Source organism: Bufo gargarizans, chromosome 3 (genome assembly GCF_014858855.1).
Source record: "Bufo gargarizans isolate SCDJY-AF-19 chromosome 3, ASM1485885v1, whole genome shotgun sequence".
NCBI classification, from domain to species: domain Eukaryota; kingdom Metazoa; phylum Chordata; class Amphibia; order Anura; family Bufonidae; genus Bufo; species Bufo gargarizans.
In genome coordinates this window covers 469,247,435-469,267,970 of record NC_058082.1, presented here as the reverse complement: position 1 = coordinate 469,267,970, position 20,536 = coordinate 469,247,435, and the positions used below count along the sequence as shown (strand labels likewise).

At 45.9% G+C, this 20,536-nt stretch overlaps 1 protein-coding gene across 1 annotated transcript; it reads right to left on the bottom strand.

The window, feature by feature from the left end:
* Positions 1-9,437: 9,437 nt before the first annotated feature.
* On the bottom strand, positions 9,438-20,313 carry LOC122932377 (heat shock 70 kDa protein 13-like). Its single transcript, XM_044286747.1, has 5 exons — positions 20,189-20,313; positions 15,890-16,230; positions 12,996-13,209; positions 12,142-12,309; positions 9,438-10,975 (listed from the first exon to the last, which is right to left on the bottom strand). Exons 1-5 carry the CDS (start codon positions 20,211-20,213, stop codon positions 10,356-10,358), a joined length of 1,368 nt encoding a protein of 455 aa, XP_044142682.1. The 5' UTR covers positions 20,214-20,313; the 3' UTR covers positions 9,438-10,355.
* Positions 20,314-20,536: the final 223 nt, after the last annotated feature.

The window sequence follows — 20,536 nt, the reverse complement described above, 5'->3', positions numbered from 1 at the left end:
AGCCTCCCACTGAAGAAAATGGGAGGTGGTGTCCGCACTGCAGTTTTTGGCATGGAATCCACATCAAGTTCAAGTGACAAAGGGGCTTTCACTTGGAAGGTTTTACAGCGGAATTTTGGAGTGAACAGCCGTACCGAAATTTTGCTGAAATCCGACCAGCAGCCGCGTCCTTTCTGACTCCCATTTATTTCAATGGGAGTCAACGCTGAGGATCGCGGACAAGATTCCTGCTCTGGAGCAAAGTTATCTATGAGTGTGTTCTGAACGCATACAGGAATACTTTACCTGTGCTTCTTCCATGCCCTGGAACTAGGGTGGTGGGAAAATAAGGAATTTTAAGGATAATAATAAGGAACAGCAAAAGGACAACATAATGTAGAGTATGTTCTGATCCAGATCAGTAGAAATATTCCCCCCTCGCTTTTATTTATAGAAACAGCTGATTTTTTAATTACTTTTAGACGTTGTTTGTTTCCGCGTCTGTTCCACCGATTTTAGCGTTTCTGATGCGGGCTCATTAATTTCTATGGAGCCGTTGAAAATGCGGATAGTCCACCGTTTGTTATCCGCGTCCGTGGTTCCAGTAAATAACCTGTCCTATTCTTGTCTGCGAAAAACGGTTTGCGGACCCATTCAAGTCAATGGGACCGCCAAAAATGCGGATGCACAACCGTCTGTCATCGGCGTCCGTTTTTGTAGAATCAGTATCCTGGATGGGGATATTAAAATTACACTTTTTTTACTTTACTATTTTTTGGGTGGTCCGCCCCAAAAAACAGAAGATACACAGAAACAACGGGGGGGAAAAAACGGCAACGGACAACGTAAAAGGATCCCCAATTTGCGGAGCGGAAAACAACAACGGTCGTGTGCATGAGGCCTTAGTGTGGGCATTTTATTTGATGTGTAATCATTGCAGCCGCTGTCAGGATTTATTACTCTGTTAGAGTTGTCTCAGGGATCAATTATTGTTAATTATCGGAGAAAAATGTAAATGCAATATGTTAAACACTCCTGAATAAAATGAACTATTTTTTAAATCATTTTTAGATTTTTCTTTATGAAATTAAACTGTTAAGTTCTACCGAAAAATCTCCGCCTGACCCTGAGCGTGATCACCCAAACAAACAGGCCTCGTTCACATTTCCGCTTTTCACTGATATGTGCTATCCGCATTTTCCACAGACAGCACATTGTACCCATTGCTTTTATTGTGTCCGTTCACACACACCAGTATTTATTTATTTTTACTGACGACATACACTACTTTGGTCTATGATGTGGACCAAACAAGCCTACTGAAGTCTGTGAAAAAACATCACACAACACGGATGGCATCCGTGTTTGATCCGTTTTTTGCTGACCACTGAGATTCTCTGGAAATTAATTTTCATCTGAGCAGTGTCCGTGGAATACAGATGACACACAGAGGGCAAAAAACGGGCACACGGATCCTTCACGGATGAAATACGTACTGATTTGATGTCAAACGAACACAGAAATGTGATCAAGGCCGCTTTCGCACAAATGTATTGAAATCTGTCTATATTCTGTCTCCGAAAAATGCGCGGATTCCTGGTGATATACTATCAAGATTGTCATCAGTATTGCTTCAGTAATTCATCCGGATTTCCCACTCATGGTTTTGGCTCACAATCACTGATGGAAATCACTGACCAAACACTGACTGTGTGAAAGCGGCCTGAATCAGATCTATAGATACATGCCATGTATTAAATGATATGTAATAAGTGGACTGCTTTAAACTGTGAACTCTAATAATTTCAGCAGGCACAAAAGGGGGACGTGTCAGAAGCTAAACCTGATGGGCGGAGGTCCAACTATTAGGAGTCAGGACCCCTCACACTATCCTTAGAATGAAGGGGCTACAGAGCTAGTGAAAGGGGTTCTGTAGCTTTTTCCATAGATCATCAGTAAGAAAAAGCTATAGAACCGCTTTCATAGCTCTGTAGCCCCTTGATAGGTCATCAGCATCCAATCGGCAAGGGTCCTGGGTGTCGCGTCCAGGCCAGTGATACTAGTAATGATGTCACTGGGCTTGCGGGAAACAGCGACAAGGCCTCGGCGCTACTGCCAGCGCTGCTGCTTTCTCAAACAGCTGATCGGTGGGCGTCGGACTCCGCCAATCAGAGGATAGATCATCAGTAAGAAAAAGCTACAGAACCCCTTTAAGTGAATTCTTTCTTTTATGAGGTGATTAGAAACCTGGACAGATGAGCGTCTGTGGATATAGTATTTTTGGACTTTGCAAAGGCATTTGATACTGTCCCTCACAGGTGTTTCATAGATGATTTAAAGGGGTTGTCCTGCTGTTTATATTGATGACTTATCGTCAGGATAGCTCATCAATATCTGATCAGCTGTTTGAAGAGGCGGCGGCAGTTCATGCGAGCACTGCGTCCTGTTCCTTACACTGTACTTCATCTCAGAAGTGCAGTGCAATACAAGTACCCGCTCCATTCCAGTGAATGGAGCGATGGCTAGAGATGGCCTTACTGTTCCCCCGGCGGTCGTTTCACGGCGAACTTTGCTCGTTCGCGATTCGCTGAACGTGCGAACATATGGCGATATTCACACGCGCCATATTTTTTTGCATAGCGCCGAACTTCGAACTTTCACCCATGACACATCCATCAGGTGGGCCAATTGAGAGGATTCAGCACATGGACATACCCCCTACCCTATAAATAAACCTGATCTGGCCGCTATTTTATTTTCAGTCTTTTGCCAGTGTAAGGAGAGGTTGCTGTGTGGAGCAGGGACAGACTGTTAGGGACACAAATCGCTATCAAATAGGGCCCCAAAAGTCCTTTTAAGGACTGGTATAGGTGTGCTATCGATAGGTGTGACATACTGAGGGGTGTGATATACTTTTTAACATAGAAAGTATATTATAGTGCATTTGTATAGTGCAGCAGTTGTGTGCGGTTCTGCTGAGATACCGCAGCTATACAGAGGGACAAACTCTATTGGAACAACTAATTATAACTGGTGTGATATACCTGTTGCCCCCCAAAAAACTGATTAAGGGGTTTGATATACCTGCTTCCAGAAAATAATCATTAAGAGGTTCTATATACCTGCTTCCACAAATACTGCTCTTCTATAGGGACTTTGTCACAGGGTAATTTTGAAAATGACAGGCAGAGAAAGAGGCAGGCCATTCCGCAGGGGTCGGGCAGGTGCACCAGGCCGGAGACTAAGGCCCCTTTCACACGGGCGAGTTTTCCGCGCGGGTGCAATGCGTGACGTGAACGCATAGCACCCTCACTGAATCCTGACCCATTCATTTCAATAGGTCTGTGTACATGAGCGTTGTAAATCGCACCATGTTCTATATTCTGCGTTTTTCACGCAGCCCATAGCCCAATAGAAGTGAATGGGGCTGCGTGAAAAATGCATTGCATCCGCAAGCAAGTGCGGGTGGGATGCGTTTTTCACTGATGGTTGCTAAGAGATGTTGTCTGTAAACCTTCAGTTTTTTATCACGCGCGTGAAAAACGCATCAAAACGCATTGCAGCCGCGCGGAAAAAACCTGAACAACTAAACGCAATCACAGACAAAACTGACTGAACTTGCTTGCAAAATAGTGCGAGTTTCACTGAACGCATCCGGACCTAATCCGTCACGCTCGTGTGAAAGGGGCCTAAGTGGGAAGTTGGAGAAGGCGCATGCGATTATGTCAAAGGATGCACCAGAGTTGGTTGAGTGACTCACTCAGCCTTCCGCACCCTCCTCATCCTCTGTATCAGCACCCTCCTCACTCTCTGCTGTGTGCACCCCAAAGACACCTCCACCATAGCCCCTCCACATGAGTCAGTGGAATTATTTTCCCATCCATTCCCAGACCTTACCGATGCGCAGCCATTCTTGGCATCGGATCAGGAAGAGGAGGTACAACGGTCGCCACCCTGCAGTCTGACAACAGTACCCAGATCAGACCAAGGAGGGTGGTCCCTGCTGTTGCTGCCTACTCAGGGATCTCTAATGTCAGTGGTGGTGAAGTTTACGATGATGACGTGTCGATGGACGTCACGTCGGTGCCCACAAGAGAGGAAGAGGAGGGGAGTTCAGAGGGAGAGACGGAGCAGCAGATAGGGAGGAGAAGCAGGCAGAACTCGCAGTGCACAGAAGGCAAAAAGCAGACTACTAATGTATCTGAAGCGAGCCATCTACCATGCACGGTCACATCTTGCGCTCCCAGGACGCCGGCACACTGCTGTGCAGTGTGGGCTTTTTTAACGTGTCAGCTGCTGATAATAGTGTTGTCATCTGCAGCCTGTGCTTTCAACGCACTTTCAAGTCGCGGTAAGCCCAACACTCACCTAGGGACAACCACCTTAAGTTACCTGGCCTCCCATCACTGAGCCCGGTGGGAGCAACACCGTCAGCACCCACAAAGCCACACTCCCAGCGCTCCACGTCCTGCCTCTTCACCTCTCTCTGTTCCCATTTGTCCTCCACTCCACCTTCCACCGTTGCATTCATCTGACAGAAGGCAGGCTTCCGTGGCCCAAATGTTCAAATGTAAAAAGTTGATGACGCCGGATAACCCTCTTGCCCAACGGCTGACCGCCAGCTTGTCTTAACTGCTAGCCCGCCAACTACTGCCATATAAACTGGTGGACTCGGAGGCTTTTAGAAAATTTGTGGCCATTGGCACACTGCAATGGAAGGTCCCCGGAAGTAAATATTTCTCCCAGAAGGGCTTCCCAGAACTATATGGCCATGTTCAGCGGCAAGTGAATGTATCTCTGGCACACATTGTCAGTGCCAAGATACATCTGACCACAGACACGTGGTCTAGCAAACACTGGCAGGTAAGGTACATAACTTTCCTCAGTCTTCTCCTCGGCTGACTCCTCCTTTTCCACTGCTATCGTCTCTTCCGCTGCACCCCCCAAGCTCCCCAGAACCTATTCGACATGCCAGGTGAGACGTTGCCATGCTGTGCTGCGGCTGTTGTGCCTTGTGTTCTCTTTTCCGTCAGTTGGGGAGCTGACGGGCTCCCTATCTCTGCTCTCTGACCTTATAAACACTCATTATAGGTCAGTTCTTATCTTACTGATAAGAATGTGGCTTAAATAAGTGTTTATGACTTCTTAGTAATTTAGAGATAAGGATTATTAGATGATTGGCACAAAGTGAAAGTACCAGTCACACAGTTAGAAAAACAGTTAACCCTTTGTGACAAAACTGTTCAATATTGTTAATAAAGGCCAATTGATGATTTTTAGCCAAAAATGAGTAAAATGCAATCATAAACAAAAATTGCCTCCAGAGGTGAAAATTGCCTTTAAGGTACCCTCGTACAAGTGGGCGCCCTGTTTCATTCCCTGGTCCTACTCTTGTTGGCACAGAGAATGAGTATGGGGGCAAGGATATTATGGACATGAAGAAAGTTAGAGGTAAAACCTTCTTCCTGGTGGACTGGAAAGGCTTTAGCCCAGAATAGAGATCATCGGAGCCTCCTGAAGACATTGATGGCTCAGTCTTCTAAAAAAAAAAGAAAGAAGAGTAGGTGTAAGGAGGGGTATTGTTATGACCATTCCATTCCTTCTGGTGGAAAGAGCCGCTGCCTTGCTTGCCTGCTCCATGGTTCTAGAAGTTCAGCATTCTGCCCCTGCTGGTGTCCTGGTCTCCCTGTTCTTCTGAGACCTGCTTTCTGAAAGCAATGCCTCTCACTGACCATAGGAGGTACACGTGATTTTTTCGGGGCTTAAAGGGCCAGCGTGCACACCTTTGTGGGAAGGTGCCTGAGCAATAAATGCTAGTTTCCTGCAAAGGTGTGTAGTTAGCTTGTTTTGTCTGCTCTGTGTACCAACTTCTGGATTGGACTGTTCGCTGCCTGACCTGACCTCTGCCTGATCTCCGTATCGACCCATAGTTGCCCGACCTTACCACAGACTGTTTATCGGATAGTATGAACACTGCCTGCCCTTGACCTGTCCCTGACTTTGTGTTTCTTGACTCCCACGGATCAGTAGTCACTTGAACAGAGACTACTCCAGGAGGTAGCGGCATCAAATTTCCCCTACTACTTTAACACCCTTAGGAGTAGCCCCAAGACAAATCTGTTCAAGTGACACAACAGATCCTTATCCACTTCGTTTTATCTTGTTGGAAAACCACATCTCCTAAGAAAGGCATTAGGACTTCTCCCACAATGTCCTGGACATACCGAAGGCTTGTCAATGTTACCTCCACGAATGTCAGATGGGAATGGCTATGGTTGCTAATGACACCCCAGACCATGACACCTGGTGTTGGTCTTGTGTGTCTCCGCACTATGCATTGATAGCATTAGGTGCTCTCCAGGCCTCCTGTAAACTCTTGACCATAATTACTACCTAGGCAGAACCTGCTTTCATTGCTGCATCAGAGTTTGCTGGAGCGCACCTGCAGACATAATCTAGAGGGCCGAGACACACAAGAGCAAAACCTGGTGTTATGTGTGGGAAGCCAATACAGGGCTGGATTAGGACTTAAAAGCAGCCCTGGCACACAAAACCCACCAGCCCATATACAAAGTTAGCCATTTTTAACATTAGTATATATCAGTCGCTTCATGCCGCCTCTTACGGCTCCATTACATTTAACTGTTCCACAACAGCCAGATGGATTTCAAATATTAAACCAAAATTCGGTTGGTCAATGATTCTCATATTTTACCATGGAGAAACCTAAAAATCCTATCGAACTCAGGAACTGTGTTTGTTTAGAACACAAGAATGATAGAAAATATATCCAAGTGAGAAAATTATACTTATTAAAATGTTTTAACTTAAGTGTCCCAAGGTACGGAAACAGCGTCGCCCGCTGAGCTACGCTGCTTGCATATCTCTCATTCACTGCTATGGGAGTTAGAAAAACAGCGGAGCACCAGATACTTGGCCAATTCTGTAACTCAGCCACCCCCAGGCTGGCGCTTACTGTAAATTATACCCAGCTTGGCTATGAAAGGCCGAGATGGGACAACTCCTTTAATTTATTAATTAAAACCTATGAAGAGTCAAAACATTCCACAGTATGTCTTCCAGCAAAGAACGACAATTAACTATAATTACTAAAATAGCCATTATATAGGGATGGCCTGATCAATATGATTCACATTGGGAAAAGATAATGGGCTGATGATCTGAGCAATTATCTGGAGGGAACATTAGTAGGAACATGCTTTCCCTATAACTTCCCTGTGTAAAGAACTGTCAATCACCAGTTCCTTAAGGTGAAAGCATCACTGATGTGGTCACCTAAATCACTGTTTCTGGCTCAAATAAATGGTGAGTAAGCAGTTATAATGATTTTCTGTGGAAAGGAGCAACGGTGGTACTGATCGCTTGTCCCCATACAGAGGAGAAAATTGCTGCATGTAAATGCAGCTATCACCTCCACTGAAGGCCATGCATGGTCACTTATCTCAGCAGCCCCCTCATCTAGTGCTATTCTTCATGATTATCAGCCCATAAGTCACCCGCCTATATCAGAGGGTCAGACATGGACACTTATTCCAGAAGCTCCCCCATAATTATTGATTTTCAGTGGGTCACACTTTTGAAGGATGGGGAGGGGGAGGAACTGAATGGCTTCCTGGAATCAGTGGAACCAAGAGTCAAATGTGACCACTGCCCATCAGTACTTGTGAAGGGCTGCTAGAATGAAAGTATGACCACCAGAAGCTCTGCACTGCCACCGCCCCTCCAAGTACTGATGGTCACATTTGACACTGCCACAGTCCTAGAACTACTCAGAGGCTGCCAGTCTGCCCCCCAGCCCTCCTAAAGCTGCAGCTAGTCTTGATTCCCGTTGCAGTCCAGCCGTGGTCAGAGCCTGGAGGTCCACCACAAAATGATGTTTGGGGACTAAACAGGAGGGGAAGCATTGTCACTATTATATGGTCTAATGGAGTGACATTATGTGTGGCCTGGGTGGTGCAGGTAATAGTAAATGATGCAGATGGCAGAGCGGTAGGGCCAACAAGGCAGATTGCAGAGGCCGCAGGGGGAGCAAGTTGGTTCCCACGATGGCCTGAGCAAATGTAGGAGCGTACAGAGTGAGCAAACATAAATTAACAGGGCCCACTTAAGGTGCAGTGATTTTCCCCTCTTGCATTTTTTTTTTTTTTTGCTCACTGCCTTCCCGGGGCCATAACTTTTCTATTTTTCAGTTCACATAGCCGTATAATGGCTTGTTTTTTTGCAACAAGTTGTACTTTCTATGCCACATTTAATATGGCATACAATGTAAAAGGAAGCTGGAAAAAAAAAATTCAAATGGGTTGGAATTCGAAAAAAATAAAACACAATTCTGCCATAGTTTTATTGGTTTTGTTCTTACGGTGTTCACCATGTGGTAAAACTGACTTGTGCTCTTCATTTTCCAGATCAGTACAATTATAGCAATACCACACTTAGTTTTTCTTGCGTTTTAATACTGAAAAAAAGGTTAAATTATTTTGTCATCTGCCTATTCTGACCCCAGAACTTTTTTTTATAGTTATATCTACAGAGATGAGTGAGGGCTCTTTTTTGCCAGACGATCTGTAGTTTTCGCTAATATCAAATCTTTTTGAGCACTTTTTATTACACTTTTTTGCAAAGTGAAGTGGCGAATCAGCCATTTGTTTTTCCGTTATGCCAATATTTTTTATATTTTAATAGTATGGGCATTTTCACACGCAGAGATGCCTGTGATATTATATATTTCTTAATTTTTGATTTTGGGGAAAGGAGGGTGATTTGATTTTTTTTTTGTATTTTTCTAAATTTTTCTTTTAGTTTCCCAACTTGCACTCATTAGATTGCAATTTGTATAGAAAAATGGAATTTGCTCTATTATTCTATACAGAAATTGCTATATTATTCAGTACTGCCATCTGCTGCCCTGAATAGTAATAGACAAGTAATGACCTGGAAGCCTAGTACAGGCGAGGACTCATTACATCAGGGGGAGGCGTTTCTGACCCAGAAGCGCGCTTCCAGGCGTTAGCCCTCTTGGTCTCCGTGGCCACATTTGACCAGGGCATCTAAGGGCTTAGACTACTTTTACACTAGTGGCAGGACGGATCCGACAGGCTGTTCACCCTGTTAGATCCGTCCTGCCGCTATTTTGCCGTGCCGCCGGACCGCCTCTCCGTCCGCATTGACTATAATGGGGACTGGAGATCCAGCGCAGCACGGTGAGAGGCCGCCGGACTAAAAGTACTGCATGTCTGACTTTTTAGTCCGCCGGCCTCTCACCGCCGTGCTGCGCCGGAGCTCTGCCCCACCCCCCAAAAAAAAAAAAATCAGTGGCCTCAGCGGTCTTCCGTACACTGGGTAAATGGGCACATGATGCTGCAGCACCGTAAACAAGCAGGGACCACGGTGCTGACATTCCCCCTGCCCCAGGGTACTCATGGGTAAAATTGGGATTACTTAGTATGCAGCGCTATTCTTGCTGTCAAAATTAGGAAAACTTCAATAGAACCCCAATGGACATCATAATAAATCTCAATGGTATCCGATCTGTCTTACTAACGATACGCCACATCATCCAGTGTGAACTGAGTCATAATGTTTATAATTTTCAATGACAGGAGAACAAATCAAATACAGAAAACGGAGAAAAGGTTTAATTCCCTTAGATTCATGTCAGACCGCGTACGTTCCCGGATCAACATACACGTAATGTTACTGCATATACTTATATACATGAAAAGTAACAAAACCTAACATAAATTTTTTTTTTTTTAAGTCTCCGGTGTATATAAGGGCCTGCTCATATCACTTTTTCCATTGGAATGAGCACCAGGAAGGCTCCTAAACAGGCCCATAGGGCTCCATAAGTGGCCTTCTGACCTGTATATGTCTGTATACTGCAAAAAAGAGGATATGGAATAGCAAATACAGATTACACTTTGAGTCCAGTAAAAAGTTACATTAAACTTTTTTTTTTTTTTTTACAACGGAACCCTATGAGTGACACATGAAAAGCTTGTAACATATTATTGGAACGGATTATGGTCTATTGGTGACAGATGCCGCAGTTCGGCACCGCAGCCTCCGTATAGGTCGAGAGCTTTTCCCAGCATATACATTAGGCACAGGGCCCAACATGCAGGTATTACTGCTACAGTACATTCAAGTAAGGCTCAATGGACAGTGGGTACGAACTGTACCAGATACCCAAGTGGAATAAATATATAGAGCAAGGTTCTCTACCCTGCACGCATCCTCTGTATATGTCTCTCAAGCATCTTTTTAAAAAAATAAATAATTTTTGAGGGCAGGACTTAAAAATGAGATAAAGTGCCAACTTTGTAGTCACCTTCAAATACATACTGAAATCAGTTTCAGTTAAAGTTTTTTTTCCTTAAATGTCTGTTGGGGATTTCTATTGCACTGACTTGAAGTGGCCAAGATCCCCCCACAATCCCCGCTTGGATGGCCACTCCTGTGACTACAGCCAAATCTGGGTCTACGGATGTATTCGGTTCTTTGTCAAAGTAGTCCCTGATGACTTGGCGTATGCGTGGTATTCGGGTGGAGCCACCGACGAGGACAATTTCGTCCACTTCACCCTTCTGAAGGTGTCCTTCCTTTAGCACCCGTTCAATAGGCACCAAGATCTTCTGGAACAGGTCCTCGTTGAGATGCTCAAAGAGCTTCCGTGAAATTTCGGCTTCGAAATGGACCTGTTTCATACTGCTGTGGTCGTCTTGTTGGTCCTCCGTTCGTACAGCTCCCTCTTTGGGGTCCCCTTCTGCTGGTTTTCGTGTGGGCAAGGTCAATGGCATTCGGACCCAGGAGGAAGGGTACAAGGTGAGGTTCAACTTGACTGCTTCCACGGCCTGCCGGAGCCTGTGGATCTCTTCTTTCAGGGGAGGCAGGGACCCGTATGTAGTATAAATACTGTCATATAAGTACTGTAAGAGTCTTTGATTGAAGTCCTGCCCGCCGAGTTTATTGTTACCTGAAAAGACAGATTATGAGTAAAATCTGTGAGCAACGGACATTATAGGGGTTTCATACAAAGACGCTCCATACCGAATGTCCAGAAAGTAATATGTTACTTTCATTTGATCTGCAGTGTCTCTACCATAAAAAAATCATTTTTTTTTAATTTATTTTTTTATGCTGCTTCTAATCTATGGCGACAGGGGTGAGCTCTGGATAGAATCAGTCTCCTTCCCCCTCTGGCAGCTGACAATATAGTCTCTTCTTACTTTCCCTACAGCAGAAGCCTTCTCACTAAACTGCCATGCTACTGCATTCCTAATGGCTGCCCTGCAGTGAACAGAGGGTCTCTGTGCAGAGACCTGGCTGGGGAGAGTGACTGAACATAGCTAGTTAAATACATAGGCAATGGACTATACATTTTGAACTCCAGGTGGCGCCATACTATGTAAGTATCTTCACTAGATGCCCCACCTAGCACCCACTGAACTGCATTTGGGCGCCATTCAAAGAGGTGTACTGGATCAGCCTGTCCCTGACTGATGATTGGCTGAGAGGGATCATCATTTATATATGAAGAACACTGGCGTGCCAAACATGTGATCCCTATAAACCAATCAGTCTGTAGGAATGTGTGGATCACACCCTGTGAATGGGAGTCTGGGGAGCCTTGTAAGTGGGTGTGGTAGTGTCATAACTCCAAAAGGCACCATATAAAGTGAATCAGTCACATAAACTGGCACCATTAGGCTAGGGCAGTGATGGCTAACCTTCGGCACTCCAGCTGTGGCGAGACTACCACTCCCAGCATGCTGCATTCATTTCTATGGAGTTCTGAGCCAAGCAAGTGTACATCTTGGGAGTCGTAGTTTTACCACAGGTGGAGTGCCGGAGGTTAGCCATTAGTGTTGAGTGAAGCAAGCTTCGGATGCTTCATCCAAAGTCGCTTCGTTCAAAACTTCGGAATAATACGTCTCCGTACAGTATTAGAATGTATGGGCTCCGATGAGCCGAAGTAAGTAATTTGTGAAGTCTTCAGACTTCATTGAATAACTTCAGTAGTTGACTTTTAAAGTTAAAAACGAACTTTGCTTCGGTTCCGAGGTACTAGTGTCTCTCTAATCGGGGACAATACCCGTTCGGGCTCTATATATCACACACAGCACCAGCCCCTGTTATTACCTGCCATGGCTCTTGTTAGGAACATCCCTCCTTGTTTATTCAGAAGGGAGACGTCCAGCGTTCCTCCTCCTAAATCCACCACCAGGACATTGAACACGTCAGCTTTGTGTAATCCGTAGGCCATCGCTGCTGCCGTGGGCTCATTGATGACCCTGAGGATATCTAGACCTGCATTATGAAGACAAAAAAACATTTAAAATAGGCTGTGGGGAAAGTCTTTGTGATTTATCCATGATGGTCATGACCACCTCTCCCAGTGGCTGACAGTGACCCTCTAAATAAGGCCTCATGCACAAGGCGGGGCTCGTATTGTGGCCTGCGAACAGTGGGTCCGCAATTTACATGCACCGGCTATGTGTGCACCATATCACGGATGCAGAGCCATTCACTTGACTGGGTCTGCAAACCGGAAGATATGGAGCGGAAGGGCTCAGAAGCATTACAAAGCTTTTCCGTGGCATTTCAGTCTGTGCCTCCACACAAAGAAATAGAACATGTTCTATTTTTTTTGTGGTGCGGACGAATCGTGGACCCATTCAAGTTGAATGGGTCTGCATCAGTCAGCGCCGGCTACACAGACGGTGCCCATGCATTGCAACGGCATGGGCAGCACACATTTGTGTGCATGAGCCCCAGGTCAGAGTACTCCAGGCTACATAGACAGGCACAGCCCCTGTGGCTTCTCCTGGTAAGTATCTTTGACAGCTTAAACTGGTTCTCCAGGACTTAAACTTTGATGGCCTATGCTTAGAAAATGCCATCGATGTGTAATCAACAAGGGTCCGAACTCCAGGACCCCCACAATCAGCATGGCTAATAGGCCGTAAATGTCTCTGGAACCTCAGGTCACATACCTGCAAGATTAGCCGCCTTAACAGTGTAATTGCGTTGCCTTTCATCAAACTCTGCAGGCACTGAAATAACGGCCTTAGAGACAGGAAGACCAAGATATTCCTCCGCCATCTTCTTTAGTTTGAGAAGGAGCTGAGAGCCGATGTACTCAGGGGTCACTGTGAACGACTCATTGGTTTTGATATAATACATAGCTTCAGCCTCCTTGTAGAGAACCTGAAACAGACAATACCGCAGACAATCAGATTACCTTACATATGAATAGAATCACAGAAAAAAAATTATAATGCACAAACACAATAGATGCAAGCATTATATATAGACTAAGCCCTCATTCTGATATAATAAAATCTGAGACTCTTAGCCAATATATTTTGATCAAAACACATCTGTGCCTACCTACCAGCGCCAAGGTGGTCTCAGTCAAGCAGGTCCTACTCTAACCCTGCTTTCACACCTGAGCGTTTCTCAAACGCGCGTTTTTATGCGCGTTTTTTGTAATAGTTGACGCGCGTTTGTGTGATTGACTGCAGTGTCCTGCGCGTCAAAACGCCCCAAAGAAGCTCAAGTACTTGATTATGCGTCGGGCGTTTTACAGCGCGATCGTACGCGCTGTAAAACACCCAGGTGAGAACCATTCCCATAGGGAAGCATTGGTTTTCATGTGTTGAGCGTTTTACAGCGCGTTTGAACGCGCTGTAAAACGCTCAGGTGTGAACTTAGGGTAAACCTACCTATGCTGTTGGGCATCTATGTGCAGGAGAGCAGACACTGCACATATAGTGTACTGCTCCTAGACACCTCTATGTGCATCCAGCAACCGATGAGAGGAGGAGCAAGCACAGCTATATGTACCACCTAATCAAGGTCGTCTGTGGGATAGGCGGGGCAAAAGTGCACAGGAATGCTACTCCCAGGATAAATTAGGAGCGCATTCACACTTAAAAGGTCCCACCTCCTCAAGCATATACTACAAACCAAACAAAAATCACATAAAAAAAAAAAAAAAAAAAAAAAAAAGATAAAAAAACAAAGATAAAAATATCCTGCACGATATGATAAATAAATATGCGGATGTCCATGGCTATAATTTAAAAAAATATAAATTATAATGCACTAACACAATAGATGCAAGCATTATATATGGACTAAGCCCTCATTCTGATATAATAAAAAAACAGCCCCTAGCCATGCAGTCTGCATTTACAAACATTTGTAAAATAAGGGTTTGCTCTCAATAGGTCACTTAAAGGGGTTTTCCGAGATGTATATACTGATGACCGATCCTCAGGATACGGAAAGAAAAAATAAACGAAACCAGCACCTCCATAATGTATAAATCCGAGAATGCAGGTGCACGCTACCTTGGCTGAAACACAATAAAAAAAAAAATGATTGTAGGTTGTTAGCCCAGGAGAGCCATGTGTTAGAGTAGGACCTTGTCGGTGGTAGATGGGCCCGACATATTTTTGATCAAAATTATTTGATATTCATCGTTTGCTTATATCTTTGTACAATTGATAAGCAGTGTGCTGTTACTTATAGTTCTATGTATTATATTATCCTAAGGACAGGTTATCCGTATCTGATCGGTTGGGGTCTGACACCCAGGACCCCCACCAGTTAGCTGTTTGAGAATAAACCAGAACACCTAGTAGCGGCCTTCTCTCAATTTTCCCTAGGCCAAGTAATATCACGTTCATCAATCACACGGCCTAGATGCAGCTCAGCCTAATTGAAGTAAATGCTTTTCTGGATGAAACATTCCCACAGACACTTCAAAATCTGGCAGGAAACCTTCCAAAAAGAGTGGAGGTTGTTTTAGATGCAAAACGGGGATTTGGAATGGAATGTCATTAATGTATTCCCATCAAAGACAATGGGGGTATATTGCTAGGATATGCCCCCATTGCCTATTAGGTGCGGATCCTAGCTCTGGGACCCACACCTACACAGAGAACAAAGCGGGGAAGGAAGAGGCCAGAGGACGCCAGGTTTTCCTGGGTCCGGCCACCACCAAGCACTCTCCCCATAGTAGTGAATGGGAGCGCACAGCACTTACGCGGCCACCGCTCCCATTCATTTCTATGAGGACGACGGAATTATCTGAGCCAGCTGGCTCGGCTATTTTTGGCCGGCCCCATAGAAATGAATAGAGGGCGGCTGCGCAGTGCGCCCTCCACAACAATCACTGATGGAAATCACTGATGTGTGAATGAAGCTTTAGGCTGAGTTCACACGGGCGAGATTTCCGTGCGGGTGCAATGCAAAAGGTGAACGCATTGCACCTGCACTGAATCCTGACCCATTCATTTCAATGGGTCTGTGTACATGAGCGTTTTTTTCATGCATCACTTCTGCAATGCTTTAAAATCGCAGCATGTTCTATATTCTGCGTTTTTCACGCAGCCCTGGCTCCATAGAAGTGAATGGGGCTGCGTTAATAACGCATTGCATCTGCAAGCAAGTGCGGATGCAATGCGTTTTTCACTGATGGTTGCTAGGAGATGTTGTTTGTAAACCTTCAGTTTTTTATCACGCGCGTGAAAAACGCATCAAAACGCATTGCACCCGCGCGGAAAAAACTGAACAACTAAATGCAATTGCAGCCAAAACTGACTGAACTTGCTTGCAAAATGGTGCGAGTTTAACTGAACGCATCCGGACCAAATCTGTCACGCTCGTGTGAACTCAGCCTTAGGTCATCCGATGCCCAATATTCAGATGTGACAGGACGACGCCTAAAAATGCAGTACAGCTTCCTGCCACATCATAAATGCCCAATCTGATTGAGGCCTCAAGCTCCATAACCGAAATCTCAAGACACACTTATGTGGAACCCCCCTTTAATTATTCCCTTGTGGTTGGTCGATGATCTCTGGAGCAGGCCTCTCACCTTAAACGGATACCTGTCACTTTCTCTCTCCAACTCCTCAGGGGTAAAGGTCTTCCCTATAAACCTTTTGGCGTCATACACCGTGTTCTGTGGATTGGCGTCGGCGAGCTCCAGGCCTTCGTACCCAGCATACACGTCGTTTTCAGTGAAGGAGACGATGCTCGGTATACTCTGATGGCCGCTCTGATCTGCAATGACTGTCACTTCTCCTGTGCCAGGCTGAAATACGCCAACTGAGCAATATGTCGTCCCGAGATCTATGCCAATCACCTTTGGGGTAGGCATAGGTAAATACTGCTGTGCCAGGTAACCCGCCAGGAGGAGAGTCAAGATAGCTGAACCTGGTTTGAAAGAAAAAGGAAGAAACGTTAACGTTTGTGTATCTGATAAGAGTTGTGTCTACGATAAAGTATGGAGGGGTACACAGTGATGAAGCACACGGCCAGGACTCTCAGAAGTCCACATGCCACCCATTCGGCTGGCATTGCTACTGCTACACCATCCAGCTTTCCTATAATCCTGCACAGTATTATTATTCATCGGCTCTCCTATACACAGCAGGGCAAATCTGACATTAACGCGCCGCAAACCCTCCGGGTGGTCCGCATCTGTCTGCAAGGCTGTATAGCGTGCGGCTCCTGATAACAGCTGTGCGCTAAATGTGCAGGTGCGGGGACCCCATTAGGAAGGCTGAGAAGTCAATCACTGGATACGCTATACTCAATGCCGCCCCTGTCCTTGCGACCGTGTCCCTGGGTAACTGCACGAGCTGCTGGGTCTTAGCAGTGAGGCTCCAGGAGGACAATATGTCCGCCCCAGTGACAAGAGAAACCAGCAATAAAAGTGTTATGTTAAAATGCGCCCCAAAGATCTTGTTTGAGTTTTGGGGGGGCACAAAGTGTAAAGTTATGCATCTTGGTAGTAATCTCTGTGCTTCATATGTCCTGGGGCAGGGATACTCAACCTATGGCCCTCCAGCTTTTGAGAAACTACAACTCCCAGCATGCCCTAATAGCTGTTGGCTGTCCAGGTATGCTGGAAGCAGTAGTTTTGCAACATCTGGAGGGCCGCAGGTTGGGCATCCCTGTCCTAGGTGATGTAGCACTGAGAGAGACCCTTATAGAGAAAGATTTGGGTGTCCTTGTAGATGGTAGATAAAATTACAGCATACTATGTCAACCAGCTGCTTCTAAGGCCACCAGGATATTGCCATGCATTAAACGAGGCATGGTGGACTCACCGGGCAGGGATATAATATTACCACTTTACAAAGCGTTGGTGCCGCCTCATCTGGAATATACAGTTCAGTTCTGGGCACCAGTCCATAGAAAGGAAGCTCTGCAGCTGGAAAAAGTACAGAGGAGAGCGACCAAACTGATAAGGGGCATGGAGGGTCTTAGTTATGAAGAGAAAGTAAAGCGGTTGTCCCAATTCAGAGCTGAATCCAGACAACCGCTTTAAAAAAATTAAATGTATTTATTCTTGAGAAGAAACGTCTAAGGCTCCATTCGGACTTCCGTAGAATGGGTCCGCATCCGTTCGGCAATTATCTGGAAAGGGTGCGGACCCATTCATTCTCTACGGGGCTGGAAGAGATGCGGAGAGCACACTATGTGCTCTCCACATCCGCATTTCCGGATCGCGGCCCAGATCTTCTGGTCCACAGCTCCACAAGAAAATAGAGCATGTCCTATTCTTGTCCGCAATTGCGGACAAGAATAGGTATTTCTATGGGGTGGCGGCCGGGTGTAGTGCGGATCTGCAATGCACTACGGACGTCTGAATGGAGCCTTAGGGGGGACATGATTAACCTATACAAATATATAAATGGGCCATACAAAAAATACGGTGAAAAACTGTTCCATGTAAAATCCGCTCAAAAGACAAGGGGGCACTGCCTCCGACTGGAGAGGAAAAAGTTCTCCGGAAGAGTCAAAGCTTCTTTACTGTAAGAACGGTGAATCTGTGGAATAGACGTCCTCAGGACGCGGTCACAGCAGGAACAGGGGACAGTTTCAGGGTTTAGATGAATTCTTAAGTAAAATACATTTTTCCTTTTTAACATTTCCCTGGGTAAAAAAAAAAAAAAAAAAAAAAAAAAAAAAAGACCCCCAAAAATGCTATAATAAAAATAGCATAATAATAATGCCCTATGCATCACAAGAAAAAAAAAAAAGACCATGCGTCATGATCGGCGGCCGTCATTACGATGCAACCTCACAGCCGTCATAAAGGAGGCTCCTCCACCTACAGCAATAATCACATTCACTTTACAAAGGTCCAGTTTAGAGCCCACCTTAAAGGGGGTCTCTCACCAACAGACAACCTCATTGGGAATGTGGCCCCCCGGACAATCACCTGTCCGGCCCCTAGACGTATTCTCTGCGACGCAGTGTTACATGAGGAACGGGCATCCTTGAAATACAAGAATGGTTTGACCCAGAACAGGAGCGGCTTGTCCTGACCAAGGCTCGTCAAGGGGGTCAAGAGCGGGGGGCCCCTGTATGATGTATAGATGCACTAATAGCCCCTCTTCACATGGTTTATCTTCAACCCCTTTAAAGAGGACCTGTCACCCCTCCTGACATGTCTGCCTTAAAATACTTGCATTCTCCATGTAATTAGCATTCTGGAGCATCTATTCGTATTAGTCCATCTAGTGCTATTCCTTCATTATTCCTACTAGAAGTTTATGAATGAATGGTTAGCAGTTTGGAATAAAGGTCCAGCTGGGTGTAACTAGTTGGGTGAGTGTCCTTGCACAATGTTACAATACCCAATCAGTACTGTGCAGACACATCCCACCCGGACCTACTCTGCAAACTCATATCAATGCATTCACAACTTCTAGTAGGAATAATAGAGGAATGGCACAACATACAGACTTAAGAATAGATGATGCTCCAGAGTTGTTATCAATTATTGGGAATGCAAGTAGCTTCTAAATCAGACCTGTCAGGGGAGGAGACCCGCAATCATAGGAGGACCCACTATGGAAATCTCCCCGGTTTCCAGTAGGTACCGGCCGCTCTCAGCTCCGCACCGTCAGCTCTGCTGTGTACTCCGCCAGCTGCAGCCCTTTTCTGTAAAGCCAGTTAGACGCATTATCTAGTTAGCCTAGCTGTCACACCTGAGAATCTGGTGCCTGCTGTCCCCCATGCTTTACATGGCAGCTCTGCTTGTTCAGATTGGCATTACAAATGGAAGCAGCCCATCCACATTCTGTTATCTGAATGCTCGGCTCCTCTTATATTTTACATGCAGATATTTTATGATGATGGCGGATCTCCGGACCCCCCCCAATACTGGGGCTCATTCGGTGCGGCGCCCACAGGAGTCACCACGTAACCTTTGATTGGCGTTATTTTTATTGGCAGTATTTCGTCCTGCACTGTGGTATTAGATTCTGTGCTGCTCTAAGATATTGCCGGCCATGTCTACTTCTGCTGGCCCCCCCTACTTATATTGCCCCATCTTCTATCAGTTTAGTCCCGCCTACAACATGGGGCCACTTTTGGGTTTTTTCCAGGGCCACTTTTAGTTCCCAATCCGCCCGTTTGTACTTCATAATTATCCTTTCAGTTCCGTAACGGGAATTCGGTATCCGCGCACTGATCTTCTGCAGATACACAGCAATCAATCTGAACAAGCAGAGATGCAGTGTAGAGCATGGGGCACCAGTGAGACTAGAGGTGGATGATTCGGACTCCCATTAGACAGTACAGCCGGGGGTTTAATGACATACTGGAGCTGGTTCAGGAGGTCAGGGAAGTTTCCATTACTGTCCGTCCGGTGACCATATGGTGGAGCGCGCTTGTCCGTCCTAACCCGAGAAATCTATTAGCTCCTAGCGCTGAACCCTGGGATTATGGAGACACTTATTATTACAATAGGCAAGGCATGTTGGGAGTTGTAGTTTTACAACATATGGGAAGTCCCAGACTTCAGATCACTGCACCCAGACAAGGATACAATAAAGTCTGGTGGGTTTCCATACTACTACCACTATCATCTACTCCCTACATTATAATCATGTGACTAAAATCCAACAAGTCAGGTACAAGACGACAGTGTTCCCAGCAGCCAATCAGATTCCAGCTCTCTTCTGTCAACGACTCTCAGGAAAATGAAACCAGCTACCTGATTGGTCACTATGGACAACAGCTCTATGTATCCCCCTTATACTCTACCAGCTGGCCCCGCCAGTGGTACCTTCCTTCTTCCTGTGTCACCGGGTACTGCTGGGACTTGTAGTTCTATTACTGCCGGCCCGCACTCTCATCATCCACGGTCACTCACCCAGTATGGTCATCTCCCCGGCCATTGTCCCGGTGTACGCAGGTAAGGGCTCTCACTTCCTACCAGACAAGCCGCTTCCTGCGCTACGGCTCAGTGATGACTGTACCTTATTACACAGCCGCCGGCAGAAGTGCATGCCGGGACCTCGTCAGGACTGTACATTATCACATCGATGACCGCATGCGCAGTTATTTAGCATTCAAGCAAACCATAGCGTAAAAGGGGCGGGGCGCCCGAAGGGGGCAGGGTTAAGAGAACAAAACCCCGCCTCACTAGGTCATAAGCGGCTGCTCGGGACTGCTGGCTCTCTCAGACGCTGGCGTCCTGTCGCCGTGGAAACGTACGTCC

What these genes read in the sequence shown, in the direction of transcription:
- LOC122932377 (XM_044286747.1), bottom strand. Translation starts at nt 20,213, where the DNA reads ATGGCCGGGGAGATGACCATACTGG. An exon ending in GTGACAGGTATCCGTTTAAG is followed by an intron (nt 13,210 to 15,889) that starts GTGAGAGGCCTG and finishes TGTCTGTTTCAG; the next exon opens with GTTCTCTACAAGGAGGCTGA. An exon ending in TAAGGCGGCTAATCTTGCAG is followed by an intron (nt 12,310 to 12,995) that starts GTATGTGACCTG and finishes TTCATAATGCAG; the next exon opens with GTCTAGATATCCTCAGGGTC.